The sequence below is a fragment of the Heptranchias perlo genome, chromosome 28, assembly GCF_035084215.1.
Source record: "Heptranchias perlo isolate sHepPer1 chromosome 28, sHepPer1.hap1, whole genome shotgun sequence".
NCBI classification, from domain to species: Eukaryota; Metazoa; Chordata; class Chondrichthyes; order Hexanchiformes; family Hexanchidae; genus Heptranchias; species Heptranchias perlo.
This window is the reverse complement of record NC_090352.1, coordinates 37,212,787-37,239,846: the sequence shown is the minus strand read 5'-3', so window position 1 is coordinate 37,239,846 and position 27,060 is coordinate 37,212,787. Positions and strand designations below refer to the sequence as shown.

The window sequence follows — 27,060 nt, the reverse complement described above, 5'->3', positions numbered from 1 at the left end:
GCCTCAAAGTAAAAAGAAGTTTGCTGGCACAGAGGTAGTGGTTGACTGGTGGACAGCATGTTGTACCACAGAGAGTCAGAACATGGGTCCGTCCCTCTGATCACACCAAATGCTGACTTATTGACCCCATCCCAACATTTATTGGCACATGTGCCTCCTCCATCTTAAACCTGCACCACCAATCAGGTGCCAGTACTGAGGGAGTGCTGCAATGTTGGGGATGCCATCTTTCGGATGAGATGTTAAACCGAGGCCCTCTCAGTTGGACGTAAAAGATCTCACAGCCATTATTTGAAGAAAAGCATGGTGTCCTGGATCAATATTTATTGGGATTGTTCTCCTTAGAGTAGAGAAGATTAAGGGAAGATTTGATATAGATGTTCAAAAGCATGAAGAGTAAATAAGGAGAAACTGTTTCCAGTGGCAGAATATTCAGTAACCAGAGGAAACACAGATTTAAGGTAATTGGCAAAAGGACCAAAGGTGACATGAGGAAAAAAAATTTTACGCAGTGAATTGTTATGATTTGGAATACACCGCCTGAAAGGGTGGCGGAGGCAGGTTTAATAGTAACGTCCAAAGGGAATTGGATAAATACTTGAAGGGGAAAAATTTGCAGGCCTATGGGGAAAGAGCAGGGGGCTGGGTCTAATTAGATAGCTCTTTCAAAGAGCCGGCACAGGCACGATGGGCCCAATGGCCTCCTTCTGAGCTGTATCATTCTATGATTCTATGGTTGCTGTTTTGCTTTGAAACTCCAATGAGCTGTGGGTGGATGTAGGTTTGTATCTGGCACTCATCGGGCAACTCCCAGTCTTGCTGCTGCCATCCGGGAAGGTTGTGGGGTGACTTAGAGAGGATGCGTCTTCAGTCAGGCCACATCTCTTCCCCGCCTTCCCCCCCCCCCACCACCACAGCTCCTGTCAGAGGGCAACGGAACAGCATTAATGGGGGCCCAGAAACACACCACCTGCCCCCTCCCCTTTTCCCTGGATCAGGAAACAGTGCCTGCAGTGTGAGGAAAACTAAATAGATTAAACACTCAGTCCAATAATCAAAAGCAAACTTCAAACATAGATTCCAGATGTTGCCTCTTACTGAGAGCTTTTTAGCCGAGGCAGTGAGCCAGCGAGTGTGGAGTAACGCACCCCTCGACGTGCTTTTTACTCTCTGTCAGTACTCTAAACAGAGTTATTTCTGTGGCTTTCAGTGAAAGAAGCTGTTTCCTGTACCCGGTGACTCAGTGGGTAATTGCACAGTCCAGTGTGGGACCGAGCTATACAAGCCCGGTTCAATCCTTGGTCTGATTCAGCTCTGGTGACGCACCCTAGTTGGCCACTATACCCCCTGAGTCAGGGAGGGGGGGAAATTCAGCCAGGGTTTCTGTTCCTGGATGAGACGTTAGACCGAGACCCCATTTGCCCTCACAGGTGGGCTTAAAAGATCCCACGGCCACTATTTCGAAGAACAGCAGGGGGAGTTCTCCCTGGTGTCCTGGCCAATATTTAGCCCTCAACCGACATCATTAAAAACAGATTATCTGGTCATTATCACATTGCTGTTTGTGGGATCTTGCTGTGTGCAAATTGGCTGCTGCATTTCCTACATTACAACAGTGACTACACTTCAAAAGTACTTCATTGGTTGTAAAGCGCTTTGGGATGTCCTGGAGTCATGGAAGGTGCTGTAGAAATGCAAGTTCTTTATTTCTTTTACCTAGTCCCAGCTCAGCCAAAGCAGAGCCACTTGGGTGAGGTGCTTGTAGAAACGGCTGGTGCTTGTGGAGCTGTACCCTCGAGGTGAGTCACCGGATTCAGGAGAGGGGAAGTTAGCAAGGAAAATCGGAGGGGAAAATTCCAGTGAGGGTGTGATTCCCTGTCGATCTCCTGTGCCACGTTGACTGAAAAGCTTCTCTCCTGTTTCTCCTACAGAGCTCCAGCGAGAGGGCAGCATCGAGACCCTGAGTAACAGCTCTGGCTCTACCAGCGGAAGCATCCCGCGCAACTTCGAGGGCTACCGCTCGCCACTGCCCACCAACGAGAACCAGCCGCTCAGCCTCTTCCCAACAAGTTTCAACTAAGGAACCCCCACCCCCAACTCCCAATACCATCGGGGCTGGCAACCTTGTGTTTTTGCACAAGATTGACTGCAGCCAACACTGAATAGGTCAACAGGATGGACATTTTCTTGTATTCCCCCCCCTCTGCCCCCCCCCCACCCCCCAGTTCCTGACGCAGTGGGACGCTGTCATCTGAATAGTGGGGGAGAGGGGGTCGCAATCACATGTTTAACACTTTAGTTGCCAGTTTGCGCTGACTTGTGAAACGTGAAAGTGCCCCCAGGGTTTTCTGATTCTCAAGAGCTCGCAAATCTCCCGGAATCCCCGACCAATTTCAGACGCTGACTAACAGGAGAGCACAGAGCTGCTAAATCAGGGCCATTCTAACAACCACTTCATTTCTTATTAGTTTCTGTTTAAGAAGTCAAGCATCTTGCAAAGTGATGGTCGTTTAATTCCCGGGGTCAAAAGGGATACTGTGTAGGTTTTTTTGTTAATCTTCTGACTTGTCGTGGCTCACTGGTTCTCAACCCTTCTGTGGATTTCTGTGACTGGGATTCTATCATTACTAAACAGCGCAGGGAGGGAGCTGCCCACGGCTCCTTTTTAAAAAAAAAAGTTACATTTCTAATATTCCGGTTGAAGTTGTAAGTTCTGCTGAGCTCTTTGGATTGGGGGGTGGGGGGGCGATGAGAGGGACACGGTCAGGGAGGACTCAGGGCCACTGCGGGTAATGCTGAAACAACTGGAATCACAGGAGTAAACTGGATTAAGAGCAGGCGTCTGTGGATTCAATCCCCAGACTCCAAGGCCCCGATGTGCCAACTCCCCCAGTGATGTCGTCAGCACTCACTGGGTAAATTTTTTTTAAATCACTGGAAAAAATTAAAACTGATGTGAAATGAATTCTGGGGGGAGAGAGGATGTTAAAGGGAAAGAATATTAGAGGGAAGGTTATCAAACATCCCTGTACTGGCAGCTACTCATGGGTAACATTTATTTTTAACTTGCCTTTCTTATTTTCCTGCATCTAATTTAATCCCTCTTTTGAAGTGCTGACTCTCACTGGGGTATGGGTCCCACAGACACTGACTCTCACTGGGGTACGGGTCCCACAGACACTGACTCTCACTGGGGTACGGGTCCCACATACACTGACTCTCACTGGGGTACGGGTTCCACAGACACTGACTCTCACTGGGGTACGGGTTCCACAGACACTGACTCTCACTGGGGTACGGGTTCCACAGACACTGACTCTCGCTGGGGTATGGGTTCCACAGACACTGACTCTCACTGGGGTACGGGTCCCACAGACACTGACTCTCACTGGGGTACGGGTCCCACATACACTGACTCTCACTGGGGTACAGGTTCCATGGACACTAACTCTCACTGGGGTATGGGTTCCACAGACACTGACTCTCACTGGGGTATGGGTTCCACAGACACTGACTCTCACTGGGGTACGGGTCCCACAGACACTGACTCTCACTGGGGTACGGGTTCCACAGACACTGACTCTCACTGGGGTACGGGTTCCACAGACACTGACTCTCACTGGGGTACGGGTCCCACAGACACTGACTCTCACTGGGGTACGGGTCCCACAGACACTGACCCTCACTGGGGTACGGGTCCCACAGACACTGACTCTCACTGGGGTACGGGTCCCACATACACTGACTCTCACTGGGTACGGGTTCCACAGACACTGACTCTCACTGGGGTACGGGTCCCACATACACTGACTCTCACTGGGGTACGGGTCCCACATACACTGACTCTCACTGGGTACGGGTTCCACAGACACTGACTCTCACTGGGGTACGGGTCCCACATACACTGACTCTCACTGGGGTACGGGTTCCACAGACACTGACTCTCACTGGGGTACGGGTTCCACAGACACTGACTCTCACTGGGGTACGGGTCCCACAGACACTGACTCTCACTGGGGTACGGGTTCCATGGACACTGACTCTCACTGGGGTACGGGTCCCACAGACACTGACTCTCACTGGGGTACGGGTCCCACAGACACTGACTCTCACTGGGGTAAGGGTCCCACAGACACTGACTCTCACTGGGGTACGGGTCCCACATACACTGACTCTCACTGGGTACGGGTTCCACAGACACTGACTCTCACTGGGGTACGGGTTCCACAGACACTGACTCTCACTGGGGTACGGGTCCCACATACACTGACTCTCACTGGGGTACGGGTCCCACATACACTGACTCTCACTGGGTACGGGTTCCACAGACACTGACTCTCACTGGGTACGGGTTCCACAGACACTGACTCTCACTGGGGTACGGGTTCCATGGACACTGACTCTCACTGGGGTACGGGTCCCACAGACACTGACTCTCACTGGGGTACGGGTCCCACAGACACTGACTCTCACTGGGGTACGGGTTCCATGGACACTGACTCTCACTGGGGTACGGGTCCCACAGACACTGACTCTCACTGGGGTACGGGTCCCACAGACACTGACTCTCACTGGGGTACGGGTCCCACAGACCCTGACTCTCACTGGGGCAGGGGTTCCATGTGTGCTGTCAGCCCTCTGGTATTCACTCCGATAGCCAATTTTCATGAATCTAGAAAGGGATTGTTAACTCAGCTTCAGGGGATTGTTGAGAGGGAACCCCAATCCTATCAGCACCTGATGTCCACACAAGCCCCCTACCAGCAGGGGTCATTGGATAGTAATCTTTGGCTGATTTTTTTTTTCACCTCCCTAGCCCGGGGGCCATTGCAGCTGAGATCAGCTAACTCCATACAGACTGGGGATCGAACTTAGGACATCCCGTGTGTCCCGCACCAGGCCCACTGAGCCTTTATTTAAAAAAGAAATTCGAAATTGCTCAGAAAATCAACAAACTTCCAGCAGAACCTGCCGTGAAAAGAAATTGTTTCCTTTTTTGTAAATATTTGTGTTATTCTCCGTCTAAAACTAATTCATCTGTTTAAAAAAAAAAGTTTTGAAAGATCTTTCCCTCTACCACAGTGCCTTTCTCAGGCTGGGAGGTTGGCAGTGCCCTTCTACCAGGGCCTCAGAGTGCTGTGTAAACAGTGTTGCCATGAGTGGGTGAGGACTGAGACATCCTCCAATGTTCCTCCTCCTCCTCCCCTCAATTCGAAGTGAAATCTTGGATAACATCATGTGAGGAATCCAGCACAAGAACCCATACCCTTCCTGGCACTGGCATAACACCCTGATACATTGGCACTGCACTGCCAGGCTATGGTGTAATAATGTGGTACACCGTAGCTACGATGTCAGGCTGTGGTGTAACACTGGTACACCGTAACTACTCTACCAGGCTATGGTTTAACACTGTGGTGCACTGTAACTACCCTGACAGGCTATGGTGAAAAACCGTGGTACACCATGACTACCCTATCAGTCTATAGTGTAACACCGTGGTACACCGTAGCTACAGTGTCAAGCTATGGTGTAACACGGTGGTACACCGTAGCTACGGTGTCAGGCTATGGTGTAACACGGTGGTACACCGTAGCTACGGTGTCAGGCTATGGTGTAACACTGTGGTACACCGTAGCTACGGTGTCAGGCTATGGTGTAACACGGTGGTACACCGTAGCTACGGTGTCAGGCTATGGTGTAACACGGTGGTACACCGTAGCTACGGTGTCAGGCTACAGTGTAACACGGTGGTACACCGTAGCTACGGTGTCAGGCTATGGTGTAACACGGTGCTACACCGTAGCTACGGTGTCAGGCTACAGTGTAACACGGTGGTACACCGTAGCTACGGTGTCAGGCTATGGTGTAACACCGTGGTACACCGTAGCTACGGTGTCAGGCTATGGTGTAACACCGTGGTACACCAATTCACTGCAGTACGTTCATCAGATTTATTTTTCAGGTTAAAGTTCCACATTTGCAGCAGTACCACTCAGAGAGTGTAGTCTGCCAGCAAGTAGAATTGCCACACATAATCACCTTATCATTTAAACGGTCTATGTCCTTTGCCCATTGGTAAATTGCGGAGAAAGTAACTCCAGTCACTATGGCAACAGCCACGTCACTTGCTCAAAGAGCTTTGTTTTTAATTAGGAAAACTTTATTTTAAAAAAATGGGCCAGTTGTTTGCAGAAATCAGACCTCCCCAAACCTCCCCACTGAGGTGGGCACCATCATTTACTTAACCTTTGAACTCTGGGCACAGTGGCAGGAACCTACACTGTTGTCAGTCGGGACCAAGCCAGGTCCTTCCCGGCAGGGCCTGGGCTGTTCGGAAAGCTGCTGCTCCCATTCCACAACGGCACATACATGACGCGATTTTGCCATCCCACAGATTGCGGATCGTGATGGCCGAAGTGTGGGCGATAGACTGGAGCCTGTTTGCGTCAAGTCACTGGATTCCTGTCTGAGTCCGAGGCCGCCAATGTAATCAGCAACCATTGGTTTTCTCAGCTCGGACTGAGCTGCTCCCTCGAGACAGGCCGAGCAACCACAACACACAGACCACAAACAGCAACACAGAGATTTGCCGAATGAATCATCTCTAAACATGTTGGTCCGGGTGACGAGTGTTTCTGAGGCCCACAGAGGATGATGAGGTTGTTGTGTTTTAGTTTAATCCAAGCATAATTGCTTGTTTTAAAAAAAAAATTGTCAGTTTTCTCCCTTCTTCTCCTGAAAGTGCTGGGGTACAGGTTCCAGGGGTGCTGACTGTCACTGGGGTACAGGTTCCAGGGGTGTTGACTGTCACTGGGGTACAGGTTCCAGGGGTGCTGACTGTCACTGGGGTACAGGTTCCATGGGTGCTGACTGTCATTGGGTACAGGGTCCACGGGTGCTGACTGTCACTGGGGTACAGGTTCCATGGGTGCTGACTCTCACTGGGGTACAGGTTCCATGGGTGCTGACTGTCATGGGGTACAGGTTCCATGGGTGCTGACTCTCACTGGGGTACAGGTTCCACGGGTGCTGACTCTCACTGGGGAACAGGGTCCACGGGTGCTGACTGTCATAGGGTACAGGTTCCATGGGTGCTGACTCTCACTGGGGTACAGGTTCCATGTGTGCTGACTGTCATGGGGTACAGGTTCCATGGGTGCTGACTGTCACTGGGGTACAGGTTCCAAGGGTGCTGACTGTCATTGGGTACAGGTTCCATGGGTGCTGACTGTCATGGGGTACAGGTTCCATGGGTGCTGACTGTCACTGGGGTACAGGTTCCATGGGTGCTGACTGTCATTGGGTACAGGTTCCATGGGTGCTGACTGTCACTGGGGTACAGGTTCCATGGGTGCTGACTGTCATTGGGTACAGGTTCCATGGGTGCTGACTGTCACTGGGGTACAGGTTCCAGGGGTGCTGACTGTCACTGGGGTACAGGTTCCAGGGGTGTTGACTGTCACTGGGGTACAGGTTCCAGGGGTGCTGACTGTCACTGGGGTACAGGTTCCATGGGTGCTGACTGTCATTGGGTACAGGGTCCACGGGTGCTGACTGTCACTGGGGTACAGGTTCCATGGGTGCTGACTCTCACTGGGGTACAGGTTCCATGGGTGCTGACTGTCATGGGGTACAGGTTCCATGGGTGCTGACTCTCACTGGGGTACAGGTTCCACGGGTGCTGACTCTCACTGGGGTACAGGGTCCACGGGTGCTGACTGTCATAGGGTACAGGTTCCATGGGTGCTGACTCTCACTGGGGTACAGGTTCCATGTGTGCTGACTGTCATGGGGTACAGGTTCCATGGGTGCTGACTGTCACTGGGGTACAGGTTCCATGGGTGCTGACTGTCATTGGGTACAGGTTCCATGGGTGCTGACTGTCATGGGGTACAGGTTCCATGGGTGCTGACTGTCACTGGGGTACAGGTTCCATGGGTGCTGACTGTCATTGGGTACAGGTTCCATGGGTGCTGACTGTCACTGGGGTACAGGTTCCACGGGTGCTGACTGTTACTAGGGTACAGGTTCCATGGGTGCTGACTGTCATTGGGTACAGGTTCCATGGGTGCTGACTGTCACTGGGGTACAGGTTCCACGGGTGCTGACTGTCATTGGGTACAGGTTCCACGGGTGCTGACTGTTACTGGGGTACAGGTTCCATGGGTGCTGACTGTCATTGGGTACAGGTTCCATGGGTGCTGACTGTCATTGGGGTACAGGGTCCACGGGTGCTGACTGTTACTGGGGTACAGGTTCCATGAGTGCTGACTGTCATTGGGGTACAGGTTCCATGGGTGCTGACTGTTACTGGGGTACAGGTTCCATGGGTGCTGACTGTCATTGGGTACAGGTTCCATGGGTGCTGACTGTCACTGGGGTACAGGTTCCACGGGTGCTGACTGTTACTGGGGTACAGGTTCCATGGGTGCTGACTGTCATTGGGGTACAGGTTCCATGGGTGCTGACTGTCATTGGGGTACAGGTTCCACGGGTGCTGACTGTCACTGGGGTACAGGTTCCACGGGTGCTGACTGTCACTGGGGTACAGGTTCCATGGGTGCTGACTGTCACTGGGGTACAGGTTCCATGGGTGCTGACTGTCACTGGGGTACAGGTTCCATGGGTGCTGACTGTCACTGGGGTACAGGTTCCACGGGTGCTGACTGTTACTGGGGTACAGGTTCCATGGGTGCTGACTGTTACTGGGGTACAGGTTCCATGGGTGCTGACTGTCATTGGGTACAGGGTCCACGGGTGCTGACTGTCACTGGGGTACAGGTTCCATGGGTGCTGACTGTCATTGGGGTACAGGGTCCACGGGTGCTGACTGTCACTGGGGTACAGGTTCCATGGGTGCTGACTGTCATTGGGGTACAGGGTCCACATGCTCTGGCACTTCGCCCAAGAGACCATTGTTGATATGTGCCCCTAACCAGTGAGTGCCAGCTAGGTATTTAAACATTGAGAGAGGCATGAGAGCCAAACCCAATCCTCTGCTCAGTCCATACACATACATTTTCCAGTAAAGGCCACTGGATAGTAATCAGGAGTGGGAACCTTGGTGATTTCCTCCCCGTTCCCAGTACAGGATTACTGAGACCAGTTGTAACTCCCCTGACACCTTTCCAGTGGAGATCAGTTAACTCAGCACAGACTGTGGATTGGACCTTGGACCTTCTGGTCTGATTGGCTCAACACCACCCTTCCTGGATCTATTACCCACTGAACCATTCATTGTTAAATTGATTTTTTTTCATCACATCAAAGAATGTAACACAGAAAGGAAATTATGCAGGTATTTAAACTGCACCTCGCCCTGTACATGGAATGACCCTATAAACACAAATTAAAGCCGCTAACTTTTTATTTAAAGTCAAACTAGATGATTTACCCCTGCAGTCCCAGCCTTATGAATATCTGCCCTGATCCCTGAGAGGAATGGGACTAATTGGTTAGCTCTTTCAAATAGCCGGCACAGGCACGATGGGCTGAATGTCCTCCTCCTGTGCTGTACTTATTATGATACTATGCGTCACGCCATGTTCCAGACGTTTAGTTATCTGCCTGATGCATGCCTTGATGTTTAATCTAAAGTTTCAGTCTGTGGAGATTGGCATCAACCATTTTATAATCTAGTGCCTGATGGGAGCTTCCTGTTTCTCAACCCCTGACCAATCGGGATGGGGTTGCAGTGGGAGTTTTTAATGTTAAAGTCTGATTGGACTACCTCTGTGACGTTTGTACTTGGACAGTTATCATGGTAGACATTATGCGCATCTGTCTGACTGGATGGTGGGGTGGAAGGATCAATCTGGGTTTACGTCACTGTGATAAACTGGATTAACATCCAGTGATTCAGTTCCCAGATTCAGAGGCTTCACCGTAAGCAATCCCCCTTTCCCATAATATCATCAGGACACACGGGGAACAAAAAGTATTCTTAAAAATCAATGGAAAAGAAGTTAAAGTAATACCAGAGGGAGGGAATACCAGAGAGGGAATCCTGGAGCGAGGGAATATCAGAAGGAGGAAATACTGGAGAGAGGGATTACCAGAGGAAGGGAATACAAGGGAGAGAGAATACTGGTCAGAGGGAATACCAGAGGGATGGAATGTTGTAGGGACAGAATGCTGAAGAGAGGGAATACTGGAGAATGGGAATACTCTAAGGAGGATATACCAGCAGGTGGGAATACTGGATGGAGGGACTACCAGAGGAGTGAATTCTGGAAATGAGACTACCGGAGAGAGGGAATGCTGGAGGGAGTGAGGACTGGAGCAGGGAGATGACGGATGATCCCGTTTTAATTTGTGGGTGAGAAAGGAATCCTCCACTTTTATGTGGTAGATTCACATACACATAGTTGTTCCAAAGTTGCAGACCTGATTTTGGGAGAAGATCCTTATGGAGAGCAGCAATAACAAAAGTGCTGAGATGCCAATCCACCCTCCACTTTGAAATGCCAGATCCAGCCTGGGTGCCTTTGGCACGCACTGTTTACATTTACTGCCGATGGTGGGAAGCAGCAGGGAAACCAATCTGGCGAGGGGACTCCCGGTAACTCCATCGTCACTGGCCTTGTTTTGGTCACTTCACGGTGAGGGAAAACCCTGTAATGCAGATGGGTAATAAATAGACCTATGCAAGGAAGCATGTTGTCTCTGTGTGGAGGTGGAGTGAAAATGGATCAGCTGAATTGGTTGCACCTCCATCTGTTCACACATCTGTAGCCTGAGTCAATCACATACTTGCGTGATCTGGATTCACTCCGATGCCCATTCAAAAATAACCTACAAACACCCATACTCTTTATTTAGATTCATTCCAAATTTATCTCATCAACCATTTATTTTTATTTTCTGCTTTTTGGTGTATTTTCTCCCCCACTCTTTTTGACTGCCCTCACCGCACCCTGCTGCCTCTCTCTGCCAGTGTCAGCCGTGGCTCAGTGGGTAGGACTTGCACCTGAGTCAGAAGGTTGTGGTTTCGAGAACCACTCCAGGGACGTGAGCACAGAATCTAGGCTGACACTCCAGTGCAGTACTGAGGGAGTGCTGCATTGTTGGAGGTGCCGTCTTGCGGATGAGACATTAAACCGAGGCCCAGTCTGCCCTCTCAGGTGGACGTAAAAAATCCCACAGCCACTACTCTGAAGAAGAGCAGGGGAGTTCTTCCCGGTATCCTGGGCCAATATTTATCCCTAAACCAACATCACTAAAACAGATTATCTGCCCATTTATTTAATTGCTGTTTGTGGGACCTTGCTGTGCACAAATTGGGTGCCGCGTTCCCTACATTATAACCATGACTACACTTCAAAAGCAAAACTGTAAAGTGCTTTGGGAGGTCCTGAGGCTGTGAAAGGCACTATATAAATGCAAGTCTGTCTGTCTTTATTTCTCTATAACCAGCTGTTGGCAGATGCCACACAGCAGCAAGGCATGAATTATCCATTTTTTTTTGTTGACTCCGTTAAGTCTTTTCCATCTGCTCAGCACTTCCTCCCCTCCCACCCCCGAAATCAGGAACTCGCCACATACAGAATCATGACCATGAACTGGCGCCACCACTGATCCTCCGCCCGCCATTCTTTGATCCAGATTAGATCCTAATCAGGGCCTGTGGTGTAAATACAGCAAAAGCGTCAGGTCCTGAAATGAATTGTCACTCTTTATCAGACACTGTGCCTCCGGCCTTTATACACACACACCCGATCAAAGCCAGACACTCGGGCTGTAGGAGGATTGAACTCTTTCTCAAGTTGCCAATACTCTGTTAGTCTTCCTGCGTTGCAGTAGATAAATTGTGGCCTTGTTGCCTGCTCCCCTGTAGCTGTAGGTTTGCTTCTGTTCAGTACTGGAGGTGACTGACTTCCGGTATTTTGTAATGAGATGCTGGGTACTGTTTTTGCTGCTAATTTTACTGCTAATCCCTAATTTAGAACTGTTCAATTAATAAAAATAATATGATTATAAAACTGACCTGTGCAAATGTCTGCCTGAATGCTTTAACGAGCTGAACTCCCGACAGCTCTTACTGAAGCCTGTCTTTAGGCCTCATTTGCCTGTACATGGATTTCTTTATCAGTCTGACTCTCTCTAGTTTTTTTTGCTTCCTTTCATTGTGTCTTTGTCTAATTCTCTTAGTCTCTGTTGTGCCTTTATTGGTGTAACTGTTTTTTTCTGTCTGTATCTCTTTGTTTCTTTCACTCTCACTTGGCTTGTGTTCCTTTTCTTGCTGTTTTTATATTATTCCTTTGTTATTATTTCTCTCACTCTCACTCGGCCTGTGTTGCCTTTTTTCTTGCAGCCAGCCTCTCTGCTGTCTCTCTCTCCATCTTTCTCTTGTATCTCTCTCATTCTCGCTCACACACTCTCTCACTGTTTTGTCTCCCTGTCGGGTGCTCTTTTTTTTGTCTCTTTGCTGTCTGTGTGTTCTCCCTCTCTCTCTGTCTCACTGTTTTGTCTTCCCCTTCAGGTCCTCTTATTTCTTTCAGTCCGTCATGCTGGAATAGGTCCCTTGCTGTACAATTCCAACACACCTTCTACTGTGTCCACATCAAGTAGTGACATTGTTCGCATCTCTGCAGATGGCTCCAAGGTGGCGATCCATGGAGCTCTGATACCAATGGGTGACCTGGATGGAGGAGGAGGAGGAGAGTGACAGGAGATACACAGCTGTGAATCAATTATTACCGTCACAGGCTAAGAGTTGGCTCACACTCCAGTGTCCCAACCACAATTCTGCAGAGCTGTCAACTTGGGACAAATTGTAAGTGTGAGATTTTCAGTTGCGAGTCAGCTGCATGCCCTCACTAAAAACAGAAACTCACCTTAATGGGGATTGTCAGTGTGAGTGCTGAGGTACTCACACTGCTGTTCTCTTGGTTCCTCTCACTCTGTATCTCAACTCCATTTACTTGTATTTCCTTGAGTTTAGAGGGTTGAGGAGTGATCTAATCGAGGTCTTTAAAATGATAAAGGGATTCGACGGGGTAGATAGAAACTATTTCCTCTGGTGGGGAAATCCAGAACAAGGGGGCACAATCTTAAAATTAGAGCTAGGCCGTTCAGGAGTGAAATCAGGAAGGACTTTTTCACATAAAGGGTAGCGCAAATCGAGAACTCGCTCCCCCAAAAGGCTGTGGATACTGGGGGTCAATTGGAGCTTTCAAGACTGAGATTGAAAGATTTTTGTTAGGTAAGGGTATCATGGGGTATGGAGCAAAGGCGGGTAAGTGGAGTTGAGGTCCAGATCAGGCAACATCTGATTGGATTGAATGACCTACTCTGTTACTAAGTTCTGCACGAGAGGTTACGGCCGGAATTACGCCCATCACTGCGCCCACTTTGCCGTTCAACTTCCACCTCAATTTCCTGCCAGTCTTATTAGCATACACCATAACGTAAAAATCAGAGTGAACAATCGAGGCCCAAGAAAAAGCGGAACTCACACCATACTCCTTCTTTAAGTATAAGAACATAAGAAATAGGAGCAGGAGTAGGCCATCCGGTCCCTCGCCTGCTCCGCCATTCAATAAGATCATGGCTGATCTACCTCAACGCCATTTTCCTGCACTATCCTCATATCCCTTGATGCCTTTAACATCTAGAAATCTATCGATCTCTGTTTTGAATGTTCTCAATGACTGAGCCTCCACAGCCCTCTGGAGTAGAGAATTCCAAAGATTCACCACCCTCTGAGTGAAGAAATTTCTCCTCATCTCAGTCCTAAATGGCCTACCCCTTATTCTGAGATTGTGACTCCTGGTTCTAGACTCTCCAGCCAGGGGAAACATCCTCCCTGCATCTACCCTGTCGAGCGCTGTAAGAATTTTGTATGTTTCAATGAGATCCTCTCTCATTCTTCTAAACTCTGGAGAACACATGTAAGGAATCTTACAACACCAGGTTATAGTCCAACAGTTTTATTTGAAAATCACAAGCTTTCGAAAGCTCTGAAAGCTTGTGATTTTCAAATAAAACTGTTGGACTATAACCTGGTGTTGTAAGATTCCTTACATTTGTCCACCGCAGTCCATCACCGGCATCTCCACATCCTGGAGAATACAGGCCTAGTCTACTCAATCTCTCCTTATATGACAATCCCGCCACCCCAGGAATCAGTCTGGTGAAGCTTTGTTGCAGTCCCTCTATGGCAAGTATATCCTTTCTTAGGTAAGGAGACCAAAATTGTACACAATACTCCAGGTGCGGTCTCATCAAGGCCCTATATAACTGCAGTAAGCATCTTTCCTCCTGCACTCAAATCCTCTTGTAATAAAGGCCAACATACCATTTGCCTTCCTAAAAATTAAAGTTTCAAGCCATCTAATCATCATTCATGCACATTAGTCGCAACATGTTTAAGAATATGCAATTGGGGAAGCTTTTCAATTTTTAATGTGACTTATACTGATGCCATAAAAATGTATTCAAAGAAACAGGAAATACAGAGCAGGTCTCAGTGAGCACAAATTTTAAAATAGCTTTACCAAATCGCTTTCAAAAAACTAGAAAAATGCTGCACCTAAAATTCCTGGGAGTAATTTTACACCCGTAATTGCAGGAAATTTGTGTGTACGGTTCTTCAGTCTGGGGACGGAGCCATTATAATAAACGAGATGTGTTCAGGCACAGAGATCAATAGACGGAGGTAAATTTGGGTATAAGATAATTACGTGCATAACATGAGCGGCCAAATTTCCTCCATCTTTTATGTCGGATATTTGTTTTACGTCCTAATTACACGTCTGTGGCACAAATACACAGGAAATTCCACCCCTATATCTGGTGACTTACAAAAAAATATATAAAATATATAAATACATTCCTAAATGTTGATATAAAATATATAAAATCATTGCAAGGTATGATATGTTGTGTGTAGACTAAAACAGACCCTCTACAATCTATAGAATAATATAGATGTACATAATGCAGAAGATACTGTGTTTTATAAATACAAGCGCCATGTATAATGGAGAGTAACACGTGCCAAACATTACATTGATTACCAATGTTCCTGTACATTATATAGAGTTATAAAGATACTATAACTTGCATAGAGACTATACATTATTGACAATAACACCAATACTATATATTCTATAGAATAACAATGCAGTTACACAAGTTACAGCATGTGATATAGGGTAATACAAGAGTTAGAAGATCGATGTTATATAAAATAAAATGTTATGATAAGGAAAAATAAAGTAGTTTGAAGTAACTAGACACTACATGATACATAATATATCACAATGCAGAATAACAGAGCTTCTGTGTAATATATAAGAAAGACTATAATAGTTTTACTAATAGAGAAAATATTTAGTGTATAATCTAACAGGGAAGGCTATTATATGTGATGTAGAATAACATAGAACCTGTTATACAGAATAGTACAAGTATTATACAGTCAGTAGAATAACATTGCACCATGTAGGTAACAGAATAAGAGGTAATATATAATACATATTTTATGTTATATATAGAGAAAATACTGGTGGTATAATATATGCACTACATTATAAAGAACAGCAAAGCTAAAGGAATAGAATAAGTACGGTTTGCAGTGTTTATTATATAATATCACACTGTTTACAGCAGAGGCAAAAAGAGAACTCACGGATACTGGAGAGAAGACAAGTTCGAAACATGTTGTTGATTCAGTTCAGTTACAAATCATCAGCTAGTTCACACCAAAGAATTATTTGAAATTTGACTCTGGTGAAGCCATTCCCTTTAATACTTGAATGAGTGAGTTGACTTCCAGTTACACTGGTACAGGTTCACTCTGGAGCTGGTGCTTCGCAGGAATCATGCGGTGCTCTGGTGGCACAGCAGTGTTGGTTAGAATCAGAGATTCTTACAGCGCAGAAGGCGGCCATTCGGCCCATTGTTCCTGTGCCGACTCTCTGTAAGAGCTACCAATTAATCCTACCCTCCTGCTCTTTCCCCATAGCCCTGCAAATTTTTCCTTTTCAAGTATTTATCCAATTCCCTCTGGAAAGTTACTATTGAATCTGCTTCCACCACCTTTTCAGGCAGTGCATTCCAGATCATAACAACTCGCTGTGTTAAAAAAAATTCTCCTCATCTCCCCCTCTAGTTCTTTTGCCAATTAGCTTACATCTGTGTCATCTGGTTACTGACCCTCCTGCCAATGGAAACAGTTTCTCCTTATTTACTCTCTCAAAATTCTTCATAATTTTGAACACCTCTATTAAATCTCCCTTAACCTTCTTTGTTCTATGGAGATCAATCCCAGCTTCTCTAATCTCTCCACGTAACTGAAGTCCCTCATCCTTGGAACCATTCTGGTAAATCTCCTCTGCACCCACTCCAAGGCCTTGATGTCATTCCTACAGTGTGGTGTCCAGAATTGGACCCAATACTCCAGCTAAGACCTGACCAGTGATTTGTAAAGGTGTAGCAGGGTTTATAATGGTTAGGATGCTGGTTTATGTCTCTAATTCCCTGTATTGCAGACTTCTACACGCTTATCGGCATAAGAAGGAAGAGGCACCAGGCAAGAGTTAGACACTGCTGTCTTCTCCAGGGAGAGAGGACAAAACAACAGGAGCATCTCACCCATCTCCAGGAAGGCAGAGGGAGAGCAACAGTCGTCTAATTTCAAGATTTGCAGATGACACAAAATTTAGAAGTGTAGTAAACAGTGAGAAGGATAGTAATAGACTTCAAGAGGACATGGACAGGCTGGTGGAATGGGCGGACATGTGGCAGATGAAATTTAATGCAGAGAAGTGCGAAGTGATACATTTTGGCAGGAAGAGTGAGGAGAGGCAATATAAACCAAAGGGTACAATTCTAAAGGGGGTGCAGGAACAGAGAAATCAGGGGTATACGTACACAAATCACTGAAGGTGGCAGAGCAGGTTGAGAAAGCAGTTAAAAAAATCATATGGATCCTGGTCTTTGTAAATAGAGGCACAGAGTACAAAAGCAAGGATATCATGTTGAACCTTTATAAAACACTGGTTCAGCCACAGCTGGAATATTGTGTCCAATTCTGGGCACTGCAATTTAGGAAGGATGTGAAGGCCTTGGAGAGGGTGCAGAAAAGATTTACTAGAATGGTTCCAGGGATGAGGGACTTCAATTATGTGGATAGACTGGAGAAGCTGGGGTTTTTCTCCTCAGAGCAGAGAAGATTGAGAGGAGATTTGATAGAAGTGTTCAAAATCATGACGGGTTTAGATAAAGTAAATAAAGAGAATCTGTTCCTATTGGCGGAAAGGTTGAGAACCAGAGGACACAGATTTAAGGTGATTAGCAAAAGTGACATCAGGAAAATCTTTTTTACACTATGAGTAGTTACAATCTGGAATGCGCTGCCTGAAATGGTGGTAGAAGCAGATTCAATCGTGGCTTTCAAAAAGGAATTGGATAAATACTTGAAGGGAAAAAAATTGCAGGGCTACAGGGAAAGAGCGGGGGAATGGGACTAACTGGATTGCTCTGACAAAGAGCCGGCGCAGGCTCGATGGGCCGAATGGCCGCCATCCGTGCTGTAACCATTCTAAGGCTGCTTCGACTGTCTGTCCTGTGTTGGGAGGTGGGGAGTGGTGGAGAGAGAGAACTACATTCCAAATAGGGGGAAAGCAAATTTCTGTTCATCCTAATGTGATTTCTGTGATTGGATCCTTTCACTCTTTGTATTTTGCTGCCCTCCAGTCCTGAGATTGCCGACTCCTTGCAGCAGGACAGACCCACAATCTCGCCCAAGTGGTCACTCCTGACCTGTGAATCTGGACAGAGCGTCTGTAGGGTCTTTGATCCCGTGTGGGAGGGTCTTTGATCCCGTGTGGGAGGGTCAGCCCGAGCCCAACCCTCTCCACCCGACAGTTACACCCCCTCCCCTCCTGCTACAGGGGGGTGGCTGGATAGTCATCAGCAGGAGGAACCCTGGCCGATTGAGCTCCCTAGTCCAGCACTCCCGACAGAGGTCAGGCACCGTAACTGGGAACGCCTGGTCTATATGGTTTAGACCTGCCCCAACGTGTTCCGTTTCCACATCAAATCATCAGGGAGACCCCTTCAGCTTCTCCATATGAGGCAATGGCTGCTCTTTGAATAACTCTATCGGATGAGGATTCGAGTCCCCGGGTGACCTCAGTGGAAGCTGCCCAGACTACACCTGAATCCATTTACCTGATTATTTATTCCGATTAATTGCGCACAGATGTCGGGACCCTGCATCTGGAACTGCTCCATTCCCTCAAGTAATTAGTAAAAGAGACCGATAATCATCAATTTCCAGATCTGGCTGATTGTAACCATCAGGTGTAGGTCTGTGGTATCGAAATCCTACTCCTGGTTTGCACCACCGAGGACCAGCGATCACAGATCCGCAGACCTTGGGACTGTGGCATTCTGCGAACAGAGGTATGAGGGTTTGCCTTTTTAATTAGTCCTTCACAGAGGACCAGGCTGAAGATGTCTCCCGTGTTCAGGTGTGTAGGCAGCACAAGTCGCATTGTCGTAGGGCTGGACTCCAGTCCCAGGTTTCTCTCTCTGCCACTATGGAAGCAGGTCTCGCAGGTGAAAGGTGGTCTGAGGAAGAAGAGTGTGGGATTTAGATACAGGTCGACAAACCCTTTTTTATTATTTGCATACACCCAAAGATAACATGAAACATCACTCATCTACAGTAACAGCCTCTCAATAAATGGAATCAACTGAAACTAGCAACATTGATTTATTTAAAGAGGGAAGCCATAGCACAGGACACCATTAAATTCAAAAAGAGTTTAAGAAGAGACGATCAGGAGGTAGTGATTAAGTGACGCCAAGCTTGGGTTTTGAAGTGTAAAAGAAGGTGTTGAAATCTTGGTAAAGAATGTTAAGATTTGGAGAGAGTGCGATGAGTCTTGACGTTAGTAGGAACAGCGTTGGAACAGGAACAGCATTGGAGTAGGCCATTCAGCCCATCGAGCCTGTTTCCACTAGTACAATGAGAATGCAGGTAGGAGGAAGAGTGTGTAGGACAGGGTACTTGAAGCTTAGGAGAACTGAGCATTGATGAAAGGGGGAGACACAAGGAAGATTGCAGTGAAGACTGGAGGTGTGAGAAGAATCACTGATCATATCACAAGGGTTTTGTGTCTTGTCCTGGAGTGGGTGAGAGGTGCTGCAGATTGCTAGGAGACTATCTACATAACCAGCAATTGTTTAGTTAAGATTCCCATTAAATGTGCAATAAAATTGTGTTTGAGGAGATGTGAATTTGGAGTTACCAATCACAGCTGCAGGCAGGTGCTGACTGGATGTGAGGCAGCTCCCCGCAGGGAGCTATCACCCAGCAGCACCTCCTGATGGCTAGCTCAAGATTGGTACCTAGAGGCCCAAGTGCTGGGTAAATGCCCACCCTCTCCGCTTCATGTGGTACATGACAAGTTAGACCAAGAGGATTGGAAGGAAACCAGAGGAATTGGTACAAATTAACAAAATAAACATATTTCAGCCATTGGCTAGTTACTGAGGTACAGTTCCCTAGGTACTGGCCATTCTCAATGTTTCACCCAGACTGTGAATGTTGATAAGCTATTCAACAGTGAAGGCATCACAGCTAAGCCCAATCCTATCTTCACCTGATGCTGACCTGCACACTTCCATCAGGGGGTCACTGGATAGTGATTGGGAGCTGGACCACTGGCTGATTTTTTTTCCTGCCCCCATTTCAGGGGCATTGAATCCAACTATGCTCCTCCAGATCCTGCCCCGAATGAAATCAGCTAACTCAGCACAGACTGGGGATCAAACCTGGAACCTGCAGGTCCATATAATTGGATTTCCATGATTGTGTCTGTCTGTGACTATACAGAGCTGGCTTGAGGCACTCAAAAGCCTATGGCTGAGGATGGCTCCAGAAGGAAAAGAGCCCCAGAGCCTGCTGCTAAATGTTAATGAATAATGTATCTGAGAACTATTTATTATTACAGAACCATCTCCACCATGACTGTCACCATTTTCTCAGTGCAGTTTAACGAGGTAAAGAAGAATAAATAGCAGCCATAGTTATTTCACTTCTAAATCTCTCTGCCAATTTTCTCCCTCTCTCCCCTTGTCCTTCTTTCCTCTCAAAAGCATTGTCTCCTTGCTGGGGTACGGTTTCACTGGGTGCTGGTCACTCATTCATGAATGAGCCTAAACAATAAGTATTAGTAAACTATTCAACCACAGGAGTATCCCATTCAAGCCTAATCCTGTCCTCTCCTGATGTCTGTGCATACATACACAAAGAAACAGACATACATACACAGACAAATAGATATGCAAATATGTGCACATGTATACACACACATACAAATGTGCACACACAGACATGTGCACACACACTTCTAAATGAGGTCACTGGACAAGCATCAGAAATGGGAACTATATTAACTTTTTTCCTTCCAAACTCACGAGGTGCTGACACCAATTAAAACACCCCTACTGCAGGCCCAGCTGAGATCAGCAAACTTAGCTCAGGCTGGGAGTCAAACCCAGGAGCTTCCTGATGTGCATGGTTCGATTATTCACTTGATAAACCCACTGAGGTTTTAGGTGTCCCCCAGTGCTGTGTGTATCTGTAGAAATCAAGTGATGACAAGAATGGGTTTGCCTATGATGCTCCTTCACAGTTGAACAGCTTGGTGACACTGGTCAGACTATAGTACATTACGTTTGACATTCCAGGTCATGCTTAAAAAGAAAGTACCTGCACTTCTATAGCGCCTTTCACCACCTCAGGACATCCCAAAGCGCTTTACAGCCAATGAAGTATTTTTGAAGGGTAGTCACTGTTGTAATGTAGGAAACATGGCAGCCAATTTGCGCACAGCAAGATCCCACAAACAACAATGAAATAAATAACCAGATCATCTGTTTTAAGTGATGGTGGAGAGATAAATATTGGCCAGGACACCGGGGAGAAATCCCCTGCTCGTCTTCAAATAATACCATGGGATCTTTTACATCCACCTGAGAGGGCAGACAGGTCCTCGATTTAATGTCTCATCCAAAAGACTGCACCTCTGACAGTGCAGCACTCCCTCAGTACTGCACTAGATTGTCAGCATAGATTATATGCTCACATCTCTGGAATAGGGCTTGTACCCACAACTTTCCGACTCAGAGGCAGATGTGCTACCACCGAGCTGACACCTAGGAATGCTCGGGGTGATGGAGGAGGATTGTAAACATTGAGAAACCAGGGATTGCATTCCTGATGTTTCCATGAGTTTAAATAAATGTCAATATTTCCTGGTTGATTTCACTTTTCTGAGTGTGCTCTGTTGCCAGAAAGATTGTCCCACTGTCCCCTCCAAGGCTGGACAATGGGATGTGACGCTGTGTAATCTCGATTAACCCCAATGATCAGAGCCCAGACTAGTGTTGAGTTACCTTATCTTTAATAACATAATGTACTTTCCTTATCTCATCTCACATTAAAGGCTTAACCTGCAGCAGTCAAAGGTTTAATGAATGCAGTGGCACCAACAACAGGAACTGTCCTCGCCACTGTCACATCTCCAACAATGCATCACCCCTTCAGTACTGTGTTGGAGTGTCAGCCTCGATTATGTGCTTGAACCCAGAACCTTCTGACTGAGAGGTGACAGAGCTACCAACTGAGCCCAGATGACACTTTGACAACATTGTGAGATTTTCCATTCCCAGCTATCCTGGTACTTTCTCAGTGAGATTGTGCTGCATTAAAATAGCATCTTTGTGTTTTGGGTTCATACCCAGTGGAAGGACATTGCCCAAACTCTGTCTTCAACCAATATTTTCCACTGCTTAACCATGCACAAGCCAGCCAGGCCATGCTAAATTCCAATTGCCAATGACCCCATCATGGTATGGTCAGCAGGTGGTGATATGGGACCTTTATGATCTGCATGGATCAGTTCCACATTGGACAGTAAATTTACCAGTTGAGGCATTGGAGGAGCTGTTACTTCATGGTTTATTTTGGGGGATAAATTACTGAGTCCTATTCTGTATCCTGTACTTATACACCTGCTGATATAAATACAATTTCATGAATCATGCAACAAAAACTGGTTGTGATGATGGCACATTAAAAGCTCTGCTCCTATGTAAAATCGGCCTCAATGATCCATTCAATCACTGTTTGTCTCTGAAGGCCAAGCAGGAATGCTTCTAATGCTTAGTTACTGGCTTTCTACTCAGTCAAATATTTTTTACTTGTGATTCCCTGTCTGAATTCACAGAGAGACACGCTATTCTTGCAAAAGAGATTTGGTTTTCCTTACAAGTTAAGGAAACTTACATGTATACAGCACCTCTCTCGACCTCGGGACATCCCAAAGCACTTTACAGCCAATTAAGTGCTTTTGAAGTGTAGTCACTGTTTTAATGTAAGAAAAGCAGCAGCCAATTTTGCACATAGCAAGATCCCACAAACAGCAATGTGATAATGACCAGATCATCTGTCTTTTTAGGGACGTTGGTTGAGAGATAATTGTTGGCCAGGACACTGGGGAGAACTCCCTTGCTCTTCTTTGAAATAGTGGCCTTGGGATCTTTTACAACCACTTAAGAGGGCAGACGAGGCCTTGGTTTAACGACACCTCCGATAATGCAGCACTCCCTCAGTACTGCACTGAAGTGCTAGCTTAGATTATGTGCTCCAGTCCCTGGAGTGGATCTCGAACCTTCTGACTCAGAGCTGTCAACTGAGCCACGGCTGACACAGATGCAGGAGCCATGGCTGTTTTCCACCTTGGCCTAAAGACACTGGCCATTTTGTAGATCCCTAGTCAGGAAATGTCCCGAATGTCCCAGTGAATCGTTCCATAGCACTGGATTATCGGCGCCCCCCCTGAGAATCCTGTCCCCTTTCGGGGAAGCCAGGCCAGGCCAACCCCGCCCCTGGACCGTGCTGGCTGAGATTAACTAACGCAACAAAGATAATGGATTGAACTTGGATGGTCCAGGACTACGCCACGAGATGCATTCACCCATTCAGCATCAGAAAGTTGAATTATCTGTTTTTTCTTTTTAAAAAAAAACGTGGATTGAATTCTCAATTTAAAGGTTGGGACCCTGGATCTTTGATAAGTTTGTCAGGATTGAGCTGCATGCAGTTACCTAATCCAAGATGTGTCTTAATGGTTTCTTCCTCCTCTTCTTTTAACCCTTTCTGCCTTGAACCCTGCAATAATGTCATGAGGACGATTTGGAATGGGACTCGGTAATTCTGCAAAGAGTTAATCTCCCAGGCTATAGCGTTTATTGCTGACAGACATGAGGGTGGGGATTGCCTCGGTCTCGGACAGACTCTGCCATGAAGCTTTCACTCTTAATAAATTTAGCTTTGAATTGCTGGAAATACAGATGAAAGACCCAGTCTTGCACCGCTCGGTGAATATCAGGCACTGGGTCTATCTAATAATGTTTATGATCTGTTTTGAAAATGTTTCAGAACAGCTTGATTGTAGCCAGCGGCTTCTCATCTAAGGTGACTTAACATTGGCACAAGCAGGGATCAGTAAAAACAAAAATGAAATCCACATTTCTGTCTCTTCAGTTGTTTGGAGGGAAAGCGCGACGGGATGAGAATTTCTGCTGCATCTGAGCCATCCGCTAACCAAGTCTGTGAGGTTTCACCACCGACAGGTGGCCTCGGCCTATACCTGCAGGCAGTTCTGATCCTGATCTACTCCCCCTCCATTAGAAGATGTAAAACAATCAAAGACTGACTATATACCCTGCAAATGACACGATGGGCCGAAGGGCCTCTATCCGTGCTGTATAACTCTATGACTTCTTAGTTCGATTAACCTTATGGTTGTCAACCTTACCTGTACCAAAATTAAAACTAGAGCCTGGAGACTCTGGTGTGCGATATTAACTAACGACTGTTTAATGTGTCAGTTCGTCGTTACTTTGTGACCTGTTCTGACATAGGACTTAATAATCTGCTTGAAAATAACAAAGTAGAATCACACTGACACGTGTATTTTGATGCTAATACACACTGTAATTTCAGAGCTGAGATTTTACAAAAATATATTTCTATAGATTCCATGAATACAATAAATCGACGTAAACTTTTTTGCCTTTGAGTTACATAACCGGTTTACGAGTACTTAGTGAGTTCATGTGAAGTTTCCTCCTGTGCTGGAGGTGTCCATCTATTTGCTGAAAGCTCGTTAAAATAGTGGAGAAAGGAATTTCCTATCAACGCATTAACTGTTCCTACACTAGCAGGAACATAGGAACAGGAGTAGACCATTCAGGCCCCCACCCTGTTCCGCCATTCAATTAGATCATGGCTGATCTGTATCTCTTTCTTAACCCCATTTACCTGCCTTGGTTCCATACCCCTCAATACCTTTGCTTACAAAAATGTACCAATCTCAGTTTTGAAATTTCCAATTGACCCCCAGCCTCAACAGCTTTTTGGGGGAGAGAGTCCCAGATTTCCACTCCGCTTTGTGTGAAGAAGTGCTTCCTGACATCACCCCTGAACGGCCTAGAGCTCATGGGGGTAATCTCGAGGCCTTGGCTACCATAATGCTGTTTTATAACATGTTGGTATCAGAAATATACAGAGAATTACTTTCACAGATGTTCAATGAAAGAAGAGAAGTGAGTATTTTGAAAGCTGAAAAAGTATTTGGAGCGCGAAGGAGCCAAACTATTCATAAATCAACTTTCCCTTCAGACTTGGCCCAGGTTAGTTGGCATTTCAGACAATCGAATCTTGTTGTAGGCAACAGGTCAGGGTGGTTAAAGAACAGCTGTACATATGAAAACTGACTGTCCGTGTCGAACAAATGGTCAAACATAGTAATATCTTAGAATAAAAACAGGGAGAGTTTAAAATGAGCAGATAACGCAGGGTTCTGATCTCCAACACAAAATAATCTCACAAACAAGCTTTGCTCGGTGCTGACTGGGAGCTAGGGGCCAGTTATACGGAACATTGTACATCAATGTGCAGGTATAAAATGTGTAACTCTGGTAATCAAGTTACCAAGTCAAATCTGGGCTGTCCGGCAGTCGCACACTCAGTGAGCCAGCTGGGAATTACATGATTGGCATAAACTTATTTTAATATTAGCAAAGACTTTAATAAAGTGTGACGGTGTTTGGATGTCGGAGCTCCCTGCACGCGTGACCTCACGGTTCTCTGGTCAGAGAACAGCCCCGAGTCAACAGCCGCCGTACAAGTGCGCCCGGTCTGACCTTAAACGCGGGTTTACGCCGCTGCCGGGTGTCGCCCACTAAACCATTTCCATTTCGCGACAATGTTGAGAGTCGCAGCTTAAATCTGGAACCGGGAGCCGAGCTGACTCGCCGAGAGAAGCGGTGTGAGGCTCACCCCAGGAGCGGGTCTCCCCACTGACACTGCACCGGGGGTGACTGCGGCGCACCGTCAAACTGGAGTTTAAGAAGAGCCGAGAGAGGCCGCTGGATCTCATGGACACTTCTTAAAACTGCCTGCAGAGTTATTTCAATGTTTACAGAGTGCTGACTCTGGCACCCGTGCCCTCTACAGATTGAAATGTTAATCGCTGGGATAGGAACCACACATTGCAGAGTCTGTAGAATCGGTTTATTTAACATTAAATTCCAGCAATGCTCTGACTGTATTGGGTGTTTAAAAACTTCTGTGGGTAAACTCTCATTTATATTGTTATTTGCTTTGGAATTACCGAGTGTGTCCACTCAAATGTTATTATTGTGTCTGCCAAGCGGGATAATGAGAACAGAATATTTTAACACTGGAACGACAGGGCTTCAGTGCAAACAAGTCACATCGAGCCTTTCACGACCTCAGGACGTCTCAAAACGCTTTACAGCCAATGAATTACTTTTGAAGTGTAGGGAAATCACAAGCCAGAATGTGCACAGCAAGATCCTTCAAACAGGAATTAAATAAATGACCAGACAATCTGTTTTTAGTGATGTTGGTTGAGGGATAAATATTGACCAGGACACCGGGGAGAACTCCCCCCTGCTCTTCTTCGAAATAGTGCGATGGGATCTTTTACATCCACCCGAGAGGGCAGACAGGGCCTCGGTTTAACGCCTGTACATAAAATTACATTTTCACAAATTATCTCAGCATTTCAAAAACAGCAGTAGACCCTACAGCGTTGTGCAGAATGTAGAAACAAAACTGTTTTTGGGTTGCTGGGAGCTCTTTGAAATTCGTTACAAATCAAGATAGCCTCTGAAAGTAAAAAAAATGGGAAATCGCGGGCGGGTTTATATACACCAATTTTAGCTGTGCAGTGATGTACTTTCGGATTGGCAGTGACACCAAAGTAGATTTGTCAACACAAAGTCAGATCAATGTTCTCCTCCGAGAACTCAAAGTAACCGGCCCAAAGTGCAGACCCCTGGCTGTAGTGTAAAGGTGGTCTCGGTATACACCGTAAGAACCATTCCCTGTCACCTTGTGCATTGTAATCGCCTCGTGAGACGGAAAGGCGATTGTACCAAATACGATCTTGTATCATAGTATCATGGTGTGGTACAGCACAGAAGGAGGCCATTTTGCCCCATCGTGCCTGTACCTGCTCTTTGAAAGAGCTATCCAATTAGTCCCATTCCCCTGCTCTTTCCCCATAGCCCTATATTTTTACCCCTTCAAGTATTTATCCAATTCTCTTTTGAAAGTTATTATTGAATCTGCTTCCACCGCCCTTTCAGGCAGTGCATTCCAGATCAGAACAACTCTCTGCCTAAAAAAATGTTTCCTCTTGTTGCCTCTGGTTCTTTTGCCAATTACCTTAAATCTGTGTCCTCTGGTTATGGACCCTTCAGCCACTGGAAACAGTTTCTCCTCATTCACTTTATCAAAACCGTTCATGATTTTGTCAAATCTCATCTTAACCTTCTCTGTTCTAAGGAGAACAACCCCAGCTTCTCCAGTCTCTCCACATAACTGAAGACCTTCATCCCTGGTACCATTCTAGTAAATCTCCTCTGCACTCTCTCCAAGGCCTGGACATCCTTCCTAAAGTGTGGTGCCCAGAAATGAACACAATACTTTAACTGAGG

The 27,060-nt window shown here is 46.5% G+C and overlaps 1 protein-coding gene and 1 long non-coding RNA gene across 7 annotated transcripts in view; one reads left to right on the top strand and one right to left on the bottom strand.

Moving 5' to 3' along the window:
- bcas3 (BCAS3 microtubule associated cell migration factor) overlaps window positions 1–11,988 on the top strand; it is a 666,368-nt gene extending 654,380 nt beyond the window's left edge. For 4 of the 6 annotated variants that reach the window (XM_068008504.1, XM_068008505.1, XM_068008507.1 and 1 more), the window contains one exon: window positions 1,932–11,988. In XM_068008504.1, coding sequence (XP_067864605.1) covers window positions 1,932–2,080 — 149 coding nt within the window. In that variant the 3' untranslated portion in view covers window positions 2,081–11,988. The remainder of the gene's footprint in view (window positions 1–1,931) is intronic. The other 2 variants (XR_010968541.1, XR_010968542.1) reach the window with 2 other exon arrangements.
- Window positions 11,989–17,128: 5,140 nt separating this feature from the next.
- LOC137345068 (uncharacterized) overlaps window positions 17,129–27,060 on the bottom strand; it is a 43,344-nt gene continuing 33,412 nt past the window's right edge. The window contains exon 3 of the long non-coding RNA XR_010968539.1: window positions 17,129–18,585. This is a non-coding gene — a long non-coding RNA (uncharacterized lncRNA). The remainder of the gene's footprint in view (window positions 18,586–27,060) is intronic.